The sequence below is a fragment of the Eumetopias jubatus genome, unplaced genomic scaffold (assembly GCF_037043125.1).
Source record: "Eumetopias jubatus isolate StellerSeaLion01/CBP00866 unplaced genomic scaffold, mEumJub1_p1.0 scaffold_1, whole genome shotgun sequence".
NCBI classification, from domain to species: domain Eukaryota; kingdom Metazoa; phylum Chordata; class Mammalia; order Carnivora; family Otariidae; genus Eumetopias; species Eumetopias jubatus.
The window spans coordinates 14,978,171-14,993,642 of NW_028274807.1; the positions used below are offsets into that span (position 1 = coordinate 14,978,171).

The 15,472-nt window shown below is 36.4% G+C and overlaps 1 protein-coding gene across 1 annotated transcript; it reads left to right on the forward strand.

The window, feature by feature from the left end:
• Nucleotides 1-6,031: 6,031 nt before the first annotated feature.
• On the forward strand, nt 6,032-6,253 carry LOC148164979 (keratin-associated protein 19-9b-like). The gene has a single exon (XM_088022700.1). It carries the CDS (start codon nt 6,032-6,034, stop codon nt 6,251-6,253), a length of 222 nt encoding a protein of 73 aa, XP_087878826.1.
• Nucleotides 6,254-15,472: the final 9,219 nt, after the last annotated feature.

The following is a 15,472-nucleotide window of genomic DNA, read 5'->3' on the forward strand; positions in this document are numbered from 1 at the left end:
TCATCCAATTTATGACTTCTTTCCAATTCCACTGAAAAATTAAGAATAGAGAGTTAAACATCAACCATTTATCACTTTATTTATTTCCTATTGCTGCTGTAACAGATAATCATAAACTTAGTGTTCCAACCAACTCAAATTATGATCTTGTAGTTTCTGCAGTCAGAAATCCAGGCACAAAATGGCACACATGACTCTTTAGTCTTACAATGCCAGAACACATTTGTTGGCAGGCTGCATTCATTTTCAGAGGTTTTGGGGATGAATTTGCTTCCAAGCTCCAACCAGTTGTGGCAGAATTCCGTTGTGTGGTTGCAAGCCTGAGGTTCCATTTCCTTTTTCAGCTTCTGGAAGCCCCTGGTATTCCATGGCTCATAGACCCTGTTTCATCTTCAAAAACAGCAATGGCAGGTCAAGTCTTCCTTACAGGTTTAACATTTGACCACCATTTCTGCCTCATCTCTCTGCCTTTCTCTCTGCTAACATACCTAACTTCTCTGCCTTTCTCTCCTGCTTTGAAAAGCTCATGTGATGACACTGGGCTCACCTGGATGATTCAGGAATAATCTCCCCATTTTAAGGTCAGGTGATAAATAACTACATCTGCAAAGTCCCCTTGGAGTGGTACCTAGATTCATCTGTGATTAAATAACCAGAAGACAGAAAACGTGACGGGCTGTATTTGGAATTCTGCTGAGCACAATCATTCCTCAGCAAATATACAATCTACCTTCTGCATATTATAGTGCATGAACGGTCCTTGTTCTGTCTAATTCTTCCACTGTGCACGGGAAGCTACCCCCTCTCTCCCAGTCATGTCTCCTATTTTTCAATTACCCTTCAGCAGCATTTACAATAAATTTACTAATTACTCTTTATTGATAAATTTTCTTCATTGATCTTCTGATCACCATGATCCCCCTTCCTTCCGATGACACTTACCGCTCTATCTCAGGCTCCTTTGCTGGATTCCTGGTCTCTTTCCTACCTTTACATCCAGGGTTCTCCAGGGCTGAAGTCTTATCTACTTACTTTTTCTCCAGCTATTCTATGCAGTCTTGTGTTGTAAACACCATTCGAATAATTATGTATCTCCAATTTATGTCTCCTGTCCTAACCTCCTCCCTCAAGATTCACATTGCATATCCTACTATCTGTTCAATATTTGAAATAAATATTTCTGTGTCTACATCAGATGTCTTGATCTTTTTACATTCTGTCTTCCCCTCAAATATAACGCCAAAGGCATTTGACGAATTTAAGCCCCAAACCAAGATGGTATCCTTTATTCCTCTTTTTCCAATATCTACCATCAATGTCCTATCCACCAACATGTCCTTATACAGTCAACCACCACCTCTTGTGTGAATTACTGCAATAATTTTGGGCTCCAAGCTTCCATACTTGAGCTCTTACAATTCATAAACCATACAGGAGCAAGTTGTCAGTTAGATCCCTGCTTTCTCCTAAACATCTTCCGTAGATTTCCATTGCACCTGAAATTCCTTTAAAAATCATCATCAAGGCCCAGAAAGTCCTGTATAATCTAAACCTAACTTAACTTTCTTTCTCTCCCACCATTATTTCCTTCCATTAACTATAATCTAGCCATAGTAACTTTCTCCCTATGTCATCATACTAAAGTAATTCCCACTTTAAAACATTTACATATGTATTTCCTTCTGTCCAGTTTGTTCTTTGACTTAGACATTTACACATGTGTCTTCTTTACTTCATTCTTATGTTCAAATATCATCTCCTTATAGAGACTTTTCTTGATTATCTCATATTATGGCATTTCCCCCGTGCTGTCACTCTGTATATAATTACTTTCTTTTATTTCCTTCATACACATTATATCTAATAGATATGCCAGTTGATTTATTTACTATCTTCTCCCTGGAATGTAATCTTAATAAAGACAGGTATTTTGTTTTAAGCTTTACCCCATACAGAGAAAATTGGCATAAAGTGAGCTCTAAGTAAATATTTGCTGAAAAACTGAATCACAAGTTGGGATCCCTGTCATGTCCTTATGTTATTAGTGCTCAATCCTTGCTATACTATAGAATCCTCCCTTTAAAAATATTGATGCTTGAAACTTATTCCAATTATTTTATTTTTTATTTAAATTCAGTTTAATTAACATATACTGTATTATTAGTTTCAGAGGTGGAATTTAGTGATTCATCACTTGCATATAACACCCACTGCTCATAACCTCGAGTGCCCTCCTTAATGCCCATCACCCACTTATCCCATTCCCCCTATCCATCTTTCCTCCAGCAGCCCTCAGTTTCTTTCCTATAGTTAGGAGTCTCTTATGGTTTGCCTCCCTCTCTGTTTTCATCTTATTTCATTTTTCCTTCCTTTCCCCTATGTTCATCTGTTTTGTTTCTCAATTCTACATATGAGTGAAATCATATAGAATTTGTCTTTCTCTGACTCTTATTTTGCTTAGCGTAATAATCTCTAGTTACATCCACACTTGTTGCAAATGGCAAGATTTATTCTTTTTAATGGCTGAGTAGTATTCCATTATATATATATATATATCTCCGCATTTTGTGTATATATATATATGTATAATTTAAACATATCTATCTAATCTAAACATATCTATCTATCTATCTATCTATCTATCTATCTATCTATCTCCACATCTTCTTTATTTCTGGATGTGGAGCTGGCCACTCCCTCACTGAAAGAGTATAAAAAGATCCATGTATATTTGTGGCATGGTAAGCTTCTATAAATCTACTGTGGTAGCTTGGATCCTGGCTCTGACTCTGCCCCTAACTACAGACTGATGGACATGGTGGATATGGCTGTGGCTTTCACTGTCCTTCTTTCTATAGAAGATGTTTGTTTTTTCTATTTTTTTATTAAGAAGCTTAGTGATGACAGATGGTAGCTACACTTGTGGTGAGCATAGCATAATGCATAGAGTTACCAAATCACTATGGTGTACAGCCTGGAACTAATGTAATATTCTGTATCAACTATACTTCAATAAATTTAAAAAATACAAATGCAAATACAAATAATGTCAACATAAAAAAAAGGAAGCCCATATCTTTTATATTACTAGTACAACCCATTCTACTGAGTTCTTCAATCTTATCAGTGTCATTTTCACTTCGGATTTCTTTAATTTCAGCTACTTTATTTGGAGCCCACCTTTGGCCACAAAAAGGAAGAGCCAACCAAAGCCACTTATATTGAGACTAGCTTTAATATCAAGGACTGATTCCTCTCATTATTATGGCTTATTAACATGCACTAACTTCCTTATTTATTGTAATATCCCGGTCATATTTCCAATAAACATATTGCCATTGCAAATTTGGTTTTTTGTCCGTGCATTAAGATGAACATGGTTTATGTAAGTTTTGCAATGTCTAAGCAATATATTTTCATACTGAACAATTATTTTTCCTCTGGGATTATTTTTTTAGGAACAATTCTTTAGAAATTATTCTTGTAATAATTGAGCTAAGACACTTTCTTGAAAGAGAGCTTTTAGGACTATTCAGCATTTCTCAAACCCTCGACAGGTATTCTAATTCCAGGCATGGGGCTTGGCTAACTGCCTCAAAACCTTGAATTTAGGTATTGATAACTGATTTTCATCCCTGTAGCTTAAGTCTCCATAATTTCTTCTCCCTTTCTATAAATTACACAGAACTGCAAACTCTGGCACTAACTCATGGCAAATGCTATTATAGAATTGTTATTTTGGCTACTTTGACTAACAAGGTTTTTCAATGCTCCTATAGCTTTATGAAGAGCCCTGCCCTCAACTGTCTTGCCATCTTTTGGGAAATTCCTTGGAAATAATTGCTATCAAGTAAGGCCAAATACATTGCAGCTGTATATAACTAGAGAAAATGCATATATATGTTGCTTTTCCCCTTAGGTTCTAATTTTTGAGAACCCATTTTATTTAATTAAATCTTTACTCAGCCTTTCAGAAAAAAATATTATTATCATCAGAGAGATAAGAAAACAGAAATAGGTTAAGTACTCTATCAAGGTCAAATAGTAAGTTTGCAGCCATAGCAAGAGTTTGAAAGAATCTGGTATTGAATCAACCATGAAAAGTATTAAATGAAATAAACTGTAATAAAATTTAAACTTAGCTAAAGTCAGGCCTCCTGGGTGGCTCAGTTGGTTAAGTGTCTGCCTTTGGCTCAGGTCATGATCTCAGGGTCCAGGGATCGAGCCCCACATTGGGCTCCCAGGGAGTCTGCTTCCCCTCTCCCTCTGCCTCTACCCCCTACACATGCTCTCTCTCTCAAATAAATAAAATCTTAAAAAATACCCCAGCTAATATCATAAAGCAGCTACATATTTTTTTTGTGCATTTTTCTTAGGAAATTGATTAAAAAAAAACTTGGTAATGTTAGCTACTCTTCTCAAGGATGGACTAGGACAGTCATGTTGATGGTGTCCTTTGAACTCAAAAGGCATCTTCACCATCAAAACTTAATTCTAGCTCCTATGAGCTACTACGTAGCAAGAATGGAAGGCTAGGTACGACTGGTCCTGATGTGTTGATGGCCTGGGTTTAAAATTTGGTGGATTTGATGATTTAGACCAGGATCTTTCTGCAGAAGAAATTGTTTCTTTATATTCCATTGAAAATTTTGTTGAACTTCTTTTGGACCTTCATTATTGTAGTCTATTTCTTCTGTTCCTTCAATGTCATTAAAATCATGTATAGTCTTGAACTCTTTATTGTGACTGCTAGCCTAGCATGGACTACTAATGAAGCATCCTGCAGACTGCATACTCAGGAGCAAGCTGAAATAAGAGGGCCTATTTCTCTGATTTAGAATTTCACCCATCTAGAGGGAATTTCTTTTATCAACATTGTGCTAACTTCCTTATTCCATTGAGAAGATATCTGTTTATGTTTCCAATAAAATTACTTTATTGACAAAACAAATGTGATTTAAATTTTATTTATTCATTGAAGTGGACTTTTTTCACGGGTTTTGCCAATAGTTTTGCAAACAATATATTTCCTTTTGAATTATATTTATTACTGATTGCTTATAAGAGATCTAAATAAAGTTTCCTTATATGATGTCATAACTTCTTAGAATTATACAATCTTACTGTAATTCAAATATATAAGAACTAATTAAGTATAATTTTCCCCAAAATGATAAAGATATTGCCCTTTCATTTAACAGATATAAATTCTAATATACTTTTTTTTCCCTGGCTGTTTCAGTTTCACTGGGCACCTTTAAATAGCTTCAAAGCTATATAAGAAAGGAATCTTCTATGATGCTATATTTTATTCCTTTGATATAATTACTTTTGTGTGCTGAGAGAGAAATAAAGTATGCAGGGCTTGATGCTCTATGCTTAGGAAGCTTTGATGTAAAGGTCAAAAACAAAGGTGGAAATTATTATTGTCTTTGCACATATATAAAAATTGATATTTAAGAGATTGAGAACCTGGAGTTCATATAATGTGTGATGGATAGAATGAGGTTTTGAACTAAAGGCCTGCATGGCTCCACATATTGGGCTCTCAACCATTGTGTTTTAACACCTTCAAACTCATTCCAAGTAAATAGGAAAACAATTTCTGGCTTCGGAGGAGAGCTCTGACTCTTTCTAAAGGAGGATAATGACAGCCAAAGACTAAAACAATTAATATGATGGAAGAAGAGGGCACATTGCGTGCAGCAATCCAGTTAGGTTGTGTTAATCCATCACAGGCTTTGACGATGTGATAGTAATTACCTTTTATTGAAAGACTCTGGCTGTAAGAAGTGTAGATGAAGCAGATAAGTAAATGAAATTATGCATCAGAGCATTAAAACTTCTAAAATCACAAGGCAAAGGTATAATTAAGCTGTTTGCACATTTGTGAAAAGAAATAAGAATGAGAAATATCTATGGAGTGAGCCACACCCATTGTGAAGGCATATAAAAGTCCGGGTTCAGGTGGTGATGTTCATTTTCTGGAAAGTTACCTTGATATCAAGCCAAATCCTCGAGCCCTGACACAATGAGCTACTACTATGGCAACTACTATGGTGGTCTTGGCTGTGGCCTTGGTGGCTATGGTGGCCTGGGCTATGGTTATGGTTCCATCTATGGCCTTGGTGGCTATGGTGGCCTGGGCTATGGTTATGGTTCCATCTATGGCCTTGGTGGCTATGGTGGTTATGGCTGTGACTACTTTTGTCCCACTTTCTATAGGAGATACTGGTCATCTGGATTTTACTAAAAATATTGTCTACTGCATAAAAATTCACAGATCTTTCTATTATTTTCATAAGTGGTTCTTTTGATTTTTTTCACTATGATATTTGACATATTTGAGAGACTGCCATAGCCATTGAAGAAGACACCAAAACTAATCTCTGGATCAGTGGGGAACTATTTTCTTGATCAAGAATTTCATCTCTCAAGCTGGATATACTCGTTCCTGCTCCATCATTGACATTCAGCTTCCTTCTTTATTTCTTCTGTGATTTTTCTTTGTATATTTCAAAATAAACTTTGCTCATAAAATATAAAACCTTATTGTATTTATTTTAGTCTAAATGAAATTTTATTTATAACATTAGCATCTATCATATCTCATTGAAAACAGGTCCTATAGTAGTATTATTTCATCCTTAAAAATAATACTCATAAAGGGGCACCTGGGTGGCTCAGTTGATTAAGCATCTGCCTTTGGCTTGGGTCATGATCCTGGCAGGGAGAGGTAGAGGGAGAGAGGGAAACCTGAAGCAGACTCCTCACTGAGCAGGGAACCCGGTGAGGGGCTCGGTCCCAGGACCCTGAGATCATGACCTGAGCTGAAATCAAGAGTTGACCACTTAACCAACTAAGCCACCCAGGCATCCCAATTTTGAAAAAGATTTTATGCAGGTTTTCTCTTTGCCTCCTTAACTTAAACATGAGACTCATTACTGACTTCCGATTCATGTATTGGCTTCTTCAGATTTCAGATCTTCATTCTTTGATCTTATATGATATAATCCCCTGATACAATTCTTAATTAAGTGAACTACATTGGTCTTGATGGTTCTCAAGTGATTTTCACAGGCATTGGTAACAATTTGTTCAAGAACTACAACGGATATCAATAAAAACTGATACATAGCAATATATCTACCTATAGAGATATATATCAGTATATATTAATATAATATACATATTATGTGAATCAATATGTCATATAGTTTGTAATGTTTATTCTTGATAATGATGACATTAGAGATAATATATAAGATGATTCTCATGGATTACATCCAGAATCAGCAGTTTTCAACCCCTCATGTAGCAGGTATTTAGTGCCCTAAAATGAATCCAGGGGTCTTATCCACCCAGTAAGGAAATATGTGATTCAACAGTTCAACTGGAACTGATTACTTTTTTAGAGTCCTCATATTTTAGAGATATATAGTGAAACATTTGTAGATGAAATGATATGCTATCCAATACTTGCCTCGCAAAAATATAATAGGGAACAAGCAGGTGGAGGTATGCATTAAGCACAATTTACCATCTGTTGATATTGTTTAAAATAAGTAATGGAGATTTATTATACTGCCTCTTCACTTTATATGTGTTCAAAATTTCATAATTGAAAGTTTAGAATAAACTAAATATTTTATTTTGTGGAAAGGAAAATATCCACACTATAGAAAATAAAGAACACGCAGAAGTGGATAAAACTTGCAAAAAAATTAAACAAGTTAGTTAATTATGTAATGAAAATGATAACTTTGTATTAATTGCCATGGAAAAGGAAAATACAATGTTACCCATAGAACAATAAAGACACCACAGTTTGGGGCACCTGGGTGGCTCAGTCCATTAAGCGTCTGCCTTTGGATCATGTCATGATCCCACGGTTCTGGGATTGAGTCCCACATCGGGCTCCCCCCTCATTGGGGAGTCTCTTCTCCCTCTCCCTCTGCTGCTCTCTATCTCCCTGTCAAATAAATAAATAAAATCTTAAAAAAAGACACCAAAGTTTAAGAGTTGGTTTTGGGGGCACCTGGGTAGCTCAGTCGGTTAAGCATCCAACTCTTGACATTGGCTCAGGTCATGATTTCAGGGTTGTGTGATCCAGCCCCTCCCTCGAGCCCCGTGTTGGGCTCTGCACTTAGCACAGGGTCTGCTTGGGATTCTTTTCCTCTGCCCCTCCCCCTAATCATGCTCTCTCTGTTTCTCTCTCTCTGTCAGATGAATAAATAAATCTTAAAAAAAAAGAGTTGGTTTTGGATTACTAAAATCAATATAGCTTATGGACCCCCTCAGATGAAAGGAGAAATTGTTTTTACTTCATACCATGTTACATTTTAAATAGATTGAGCTTAAGTAAAAAAGATCAGAAGTCGGATAAATACTGATGTAGTAACTGTGGTACATGCCACAGAATGCCCAACTCAGATTCTGTGGCTAGGTTTGCAGGTCTGAATGAAAACAAGAGTTTAAAAAGATACTTTTCTTTTCATTGAGGAGGGTATGTGTTGTGAGTGCTGTTTGTTGTGTAGGACTGATGAATCACAGACCTGTACCCCTCAAACAAACAACACATTATATGTTAATAAAAAATAAGGAGATACATTTCAAAGATGTCAAGTAGACTGATAACGCAAGTGAGGAGGAAAAGGAACACAAAGTATGTGCATGTTCTCAAGGACTGCACAGTGTTGCTACTACTGGAGCCAAAAGATAAAAATAGGCACACATTTGAATTGAAATTAATGGAAATTTGATCTTAGAGTATTCATGTTTATTTTGGTTTGACTGTCAAACAAACTCATTCTACAGTATGTGTATGATTGGTATTCTTAAGTAATTTGGGGCTATATATAGGATTCAGTATCATTTCCAAGAAACATATCAAAGGTTGACCTTTGCTCTACTATAGAAGCATTTTAATTTTGGAGTCAAAGTGACTTTCCAATGCTGGTTTCGACAACAAAATCGTAATTTACGTTTTTTTTCCTTTATTTTTACATTGATCCCTGACACTATGAAAAACTAATTTTACTAAATCCTCTTTTTATGTTTTTCCTCTTTTTCTCCCTCCATGTTTTAATTTAAATTCCAGCTAGTTAACATACAGTACAATATTAGTTTCAGGTGTAGAATTTAGTGATTCATCACTTACATACAACACCCGGTGCTCATCACAGCAAAAGCCCTCCTTAATACCCATCACCTGCTTAATCCATCCCCCTGCCCACCTCCCCTCGGGTAACCCTCAGTTTGTTCTCTACGGTTAAGGTTCCTATTTTTACGTGTTTCCTAACATTCATCTCACCCAAGTGATTGTCAACTGCATAGATGTCCAAACAATGAACTTCAACATAAATGTTAAAACACATGCATCTTAAATAAATCAAAGAGAAATCTTAGGGCCTGATGCTGTTTATTTTTGTTGTAAAGCTAATCGACATTGGTTTCAAATATTGCCTTTGTTTTTTGTTTTATTTTATTTTATTTTTTATGAGCATTTTATGTATTATTTGTTTCAGGGGTACAGGTCTGTGATTCATCAGTCTTACATAATACACAGTGCTCACCACAACACATACCCTACCCGATGTCCATCACCTAGCCACCCCATCCCTCCCATCCCCCACCACTCCAGCAACCCTCAGTTTGTTTCCTGAGATTAAGAGTCTCTTATGGTTTGTCTCCCTCTCTGGTTTCATCTTGTTTCATTTTTTCCACTCTTCCCCTATGATCCTCTGCCTTGTTTCTAAATTCCACATATCAGTGAGATCATATACTTGTCTTCCTCTGACTGACTTACATCGCTTAGCATAATACCCTCTAGTTCTATCCACATTGTTGCAAATGGTAAGATTTCATTTTTTGATGGCTGTGTAATATTCCATTGTATATGTATACCACATCTTCTTTATTGATTCATCTGTCAATGGACATCTGGGCTCTTTCCATAGTTTGGCTATTGTGGACACTGCTGCTATAAACATTGGAGTACAGGTGCCCCTTTGGATTACTACATTTGTATCTTTGGGATAAATACCCAGTAGTGCAGTTGCTGGGTCATAGGGTAGCTTTATTTTCAACTTTTTGAGGAATCTCCATACTGTTTTCCAGAGTGGCTGCACCAGCTTTCATTCCCATCAAGAATGTAGGAGGGTTCCCCTTTCTCTGCATCCTCGCCAACATCAGTTGTTTCCCGATTTGTTGATTTTAGCCATTCTGGCTGGTATGAGGTGGTATCTCATTGTGGTTTTGATTTGTATTTTGCCTTTGAATAGAAACAAAAACAAATGAAATAATATCTAGAGTTTTTTAAGTTTCCCATTTATCCATAAAAATCACTCAAGTACTATTGACTTTTTCATCATGTATCTTGTGTCTACTACTTTTTTAAAAAAAGATTTATTTATTTATTTTAAAGACAGAGAGAGCAAGAGAGAGCAGGGGGAGGGGCAGAGGGAGAGGGAGAAAGAAACCTAAGCAGACTCCCTGACTCCCTGCTGAGCACAGAGCCTGCCATGGGGCTCAATCTCATGACTCTGAAATCAGGACCCTGAAATCACAACCTGAGCCAAAACCAAAAGTCGGAGGATTAACCAACGGTGCCACCCTTGTGTCTACTACTTGTGTGTGTGTGTGTGTGTGTGTGTGTGTGTGTGTGTGTCTACTACTTTTATTGCAACTTAATTTCAGCCTTTACCATCCTAAAGTAGGCTTCTGTTTTCAAGATTTTTATATATAATTCAGACTTCACAGAATATAAGTTGCCTAAATTATCACTTCACTCTTCTCAGTGCCCTGATAAAAACATAGAATGTAATTCATAGTTCACCCTGATTCTAACCTAATTTATTTGCCAATCATCAGCTATTCTTAAACTCAGTGCTAAGATTATAGTGTTTTGCTCATTGCAGACAAACCTTGCTTGCTTTTGTCTCCAATTACTCACTGAAGCCATTGTGCCTTGAAGGAATCTGCACTTGTCTTCTTAGTCTATTGTATTTTTACCCATACTGCTAGATTTACATCTTCTCTGATTTATTCTGTGGGACAATTCAGCTATCACAATAATAGCTAACTCCTTTAAACTACATTTAAAATCAGCTACTCCTCATTTTGCTCTTCTCTAAATTGCCATCCTGTATTGATACAAAACCACACATATGCATATTTACACACTCAAATGCAACACATAGAATACATCTACATCCATATTTTTTTTGCTACAATTAAATGGTGAGCTTTTCTTGTTCATGGTGTAGTCCTTTGTATATTTACTATCAACCATATCCCAGCCCTAAAGCCCTTCAAATACCTTTTCAATAATAAAAATTCAATTAAACTTTGTTTTGTTGATTGAATATAATTTTTTTCATAATCCGTTCCCTTTGAAACTTGAAATTTGGTGTTCCTTCATGTAAATACCTACCATGTCTTCTATAAAATAATACTATATATTTAAATTGGTGTTTCAGGAAAACATAAATTTCAAAAGTTCACAGATATTTATTATGTGTACTTTTACAAGATATATTAGGTCTCAAGGATGTAAATATCGAATCCTTGAACTCAAAGAGTTTATAATGGTTACAAAATGGAAAACTTGTTTTCCAAGGTGGCAAAGTCAAATGAATAACACATAGAAGAGTTGAAGAGGGTCAGTAGGTACTTATGGGCGAAAATTATTGAGGGACGCTATCAGGAAAAACTTCATGATGAGTAAAATGTTCTGAGGAAAAGTATAGAGAAAGAAAACCAGTTGCGGTTTTAAGAAACAATTTGAGAGGACTCATCTAGGTAGAATTGATGTTACACATAAGGTTTTAGGAGAAAAGGTATTGAAAAATTAGCCTTTGGTGGTGTTTTGACAAGATTTGAATATTGTCTCTAAATATAAAGGTACTTAGAAAATTATCCCCAAAAATACACAAGCAAAGAGGAAAAGATAAGTACTTATTCATCTTTTTACATAAGCATGTTTTTATATAAAAACATTCTTGTGTTGTCAAAGTAAGAATATTCATTGAGATTCCCCCCATAATCATTACATTAACTTAATGAATCACAGAGAAGAAAATATTGAGAAAATACTGTGTTTAATGAAATTCCAGTCTAAGACAATGTGAAGGAGACATAATTTGACAATGATGAAAAACCTCAGTCTTTGAGAAAAGGAAAGAGAGAGAGAGAGAGAGAGAGAGAGAGAGAGAGAGAGAAACTAAGAAATAGAAGGAACTGGTGGTTGAGGGGGGAGGGGAGGATGGAGATTAAGGAGTCCACCTGTCGTGATGAGCACCAGGTGTTGTATGGAAGTGTTGAATCACTATATTGTACACCTGAAACTAATATTACACTGTATGTTAACTAACTGGAATTAAAATAAAACAACAAAAAAATAAAGTTTCATGACAGAAAAAAAAAACCCCAACCTATGTGAAATAGGAGCCTAAATACTAAGATTTTCATGTGAAAATATGTGTAAATGTTAGCTTTGAAGTTAGGAAAATAATTATTTTTTACTAAAACTGGTTCTGAGAGATTAACATTTCAAAGGAAAAATTTCTTCTTGTATCTTTGAAATTACCCTTAATAAGAAAGGTATGACTTACTAGTATTGTTTGTCACCATTTACCTCATGTCTGAAGATGAGTTCTGTATATAATGGTTCCTTTTACCATACTGTATATTCTAATATTACCTCTTTTTGTAATAAAATCAGTTAGAAAATATGACTATAAGTTAATGTTCCATTGTGTGGCATAGGAAAGTCACAGCTTCTGCACTTTAAAAAATGAATTTGAACTAGTGGGGAAAAGGAATATTGGAAGAAGAGAACAAAATGACACTGCCATGGGCATAAAGAACAGAATATAGTATCTGTGAAATAATGGAAAAACGGCCATTTGAGGAGAGGTATTGAATTCTCAAAAAGAATACAGTTTACAAAGAACTTTGGTAACAGGGTTTGTTTCCTTCATATTTTGTACACTTTGAGGGGACGATACTGAAGAAAAGCTAAATTTAGGAAGTCACATTGATATTCAGACATATCTTTTCTTTAGTAAATAAAAAAGAGAAAGAGAAGGTAGGAAGGAAGGAAGAAGGAAGGAAGGAAGGAAGAAGGAAGGAAGGAAAGTCAACAGTAACATGGCCTAGTTGGAGTGTGTGTGTATGTGTGTTTTTCAAAATCAAAACAGTGAAACACGGCAAAACTACACACTAATATTTTTGTTTGGTAAAAACAAATATTTTGGAGGTATTTTTGTTTAAATTTACTTGTTAGTGGACAATGATTTTATATAATCTACACATATGTATTTTAATAAAACAACATTTTTCACTGTGTATTTTATTTTTGACCAGTATAACTATTTATTTCCTGATTACTACTGTTCATTAACACTTGCATCACCACGTATAATTACCTTGAGTGTGTGTGTGTGTGTGTATTGGGGGGTGTGGGGTGAGAACATTTAAGATGTACTCTCTTAGCAACTTTCCCAAGTACAAATACAGTACTGTTAACTACAGCCATGCTGTACATTAGATCCCCAGAATTTATTCATCTTTTAACTAGAAGTTTATGGCCTTTAACCAACATCTCCCCATTTTCCCAAGCCTGAAACCCCTGGGGACCACCATTCTACTCTCTGTTCTATGATTCCACCTCCAGATGAGATCATTATTTGCCTTTCTCTGCCACTCCCTTCTTGTACAGGAACCTCTTTACCTCCCAGATTTAATAGTGTTTATATCCGCTTTGCTCCTTGCTCATGGAGGCTACACAGAGCCTAGTCTTGCCTCAGAACATTAGCTTAAGTCATTGCCTCCTTCTGGTTTCTCCCCCTCCCTTTGATGTTTTATTGAGTCTTTTACTTCTTATCTTTCTTAACCAGTGTGTCCCACCTTCTATAGAATTCTTTGATGAGTGAATCTAGCCCATGGAAATCTTAAGCTCTTTTAAACTGCTTTTGAAATAAGGGTGTCTATCTGCATTTCTCCATATTCACTCCTGTGGTTCAATCTCTTCCCTGCCCAACCTCCTCCCTGCATATAGCCTAAAATACTCAGAAAACCGTGGGCACCCCAGACACACATATTCTGAGATACAGCTCAAGGGAGGGCTTTCGAAGACCGTGAGTGGCCATTTATATCTTTCCCTTTTATCATCTACTTTTTCCAAAGCAAAGTGAAATAACTTTCATATTCCAGATATTCAATACAGCTTAACGTTTGAGTGAATGACTCTTCATTTCATCTGTAATCCTTTCCTTGTGTAACCCATAATGTAAATTCTTTCATCCTATAAATAACTGCTCTGTTTTCTATTGAATAAATGTTTAGAACTTCCCGTCATAGCTCTGACATAGCAGGTGCATGGAACTTGTCACTCTGGTCCTTGCAACAAGAGAGACCTGGACGAACCAAAAAGCAATAGCTTTTCTAGAATCTAACAGAGAACTGAGTTTGCAGGACAAACCACCCCTAAAATCCAGAGAGATGAGAGAATCCAGAGTTACAGCTGAGATCTGCTTACCAACAGTAGAAGTCATAAACTGAAACTAATTTTGACAAAAGGCTGGTCGCAAAGTGTGGGTTAGTGTAAAAGTGAGAAATTCCTAAGGGCTTCAATCTCAGAGGGGCCCACAATTTTATGGACTTTACCTAAAGGAACTCCAATGGGGTCTCACTGTGAACATTTGAGAAAGATACGCTCTTTTCTCTGATTGGGGGAGAGGAAGAGTAATCCTTGTGAAACACACCCAGAGCTTTCCCTGTAAGGGTAGAGGTCTAGACCAAGGGCAATGGACTACCAGAGCCTTGCCCTAGAGCCCTGGGGGAAGGGCATTCCTCCTACCCAACCCCCTCTAGCTTTCCTGCCTCAGAAAAGGTAGGGCTGAGAAATTAAGCTTTTGTTAAATTTCTTTTTTTTTTTTAAGATTTTATTTATTTATTTGACAGAGAGAGTTAGTGAGAGCAGGAACACAAGCAGGGGGAGTGGGAGAGGGAGAAGCAGGCTTCCCGCTGAGCAGGGAGCTTGACGTGGGGCTCCATCCCAGGACCCTGGGATCATGACCTGAGTCAAAGGCAGACGCTTAACAACTGAGCCACTCAGGCACCCCAGCTTTTGTTAAATTTCTGTCTTCCAAATCTCATGCAAAATGTTTCTTTCAACCCTGGCACTAACCTAGAACTACACAGGAAGGGCACTCATCTAAATTGTTGCAATACAGTTTGACAGAAGAGGTGTGTTTCACAGGAAAGGCAGTGTTGAGGGATTGAATTATATCCCCTAAAAAGAATCTTGGAATCTTAACCTGGGGTACTTATATATGTGAATTTATTTGGAAATAGGGTCTTTATAGACATAGTCAAATTAACATGAGGTCATACCGGATTAGGATTAGAATCAGGAATTAAGATTAGAATTCAATGTCTGGTGTTCAGAGATTTAGACACACACACA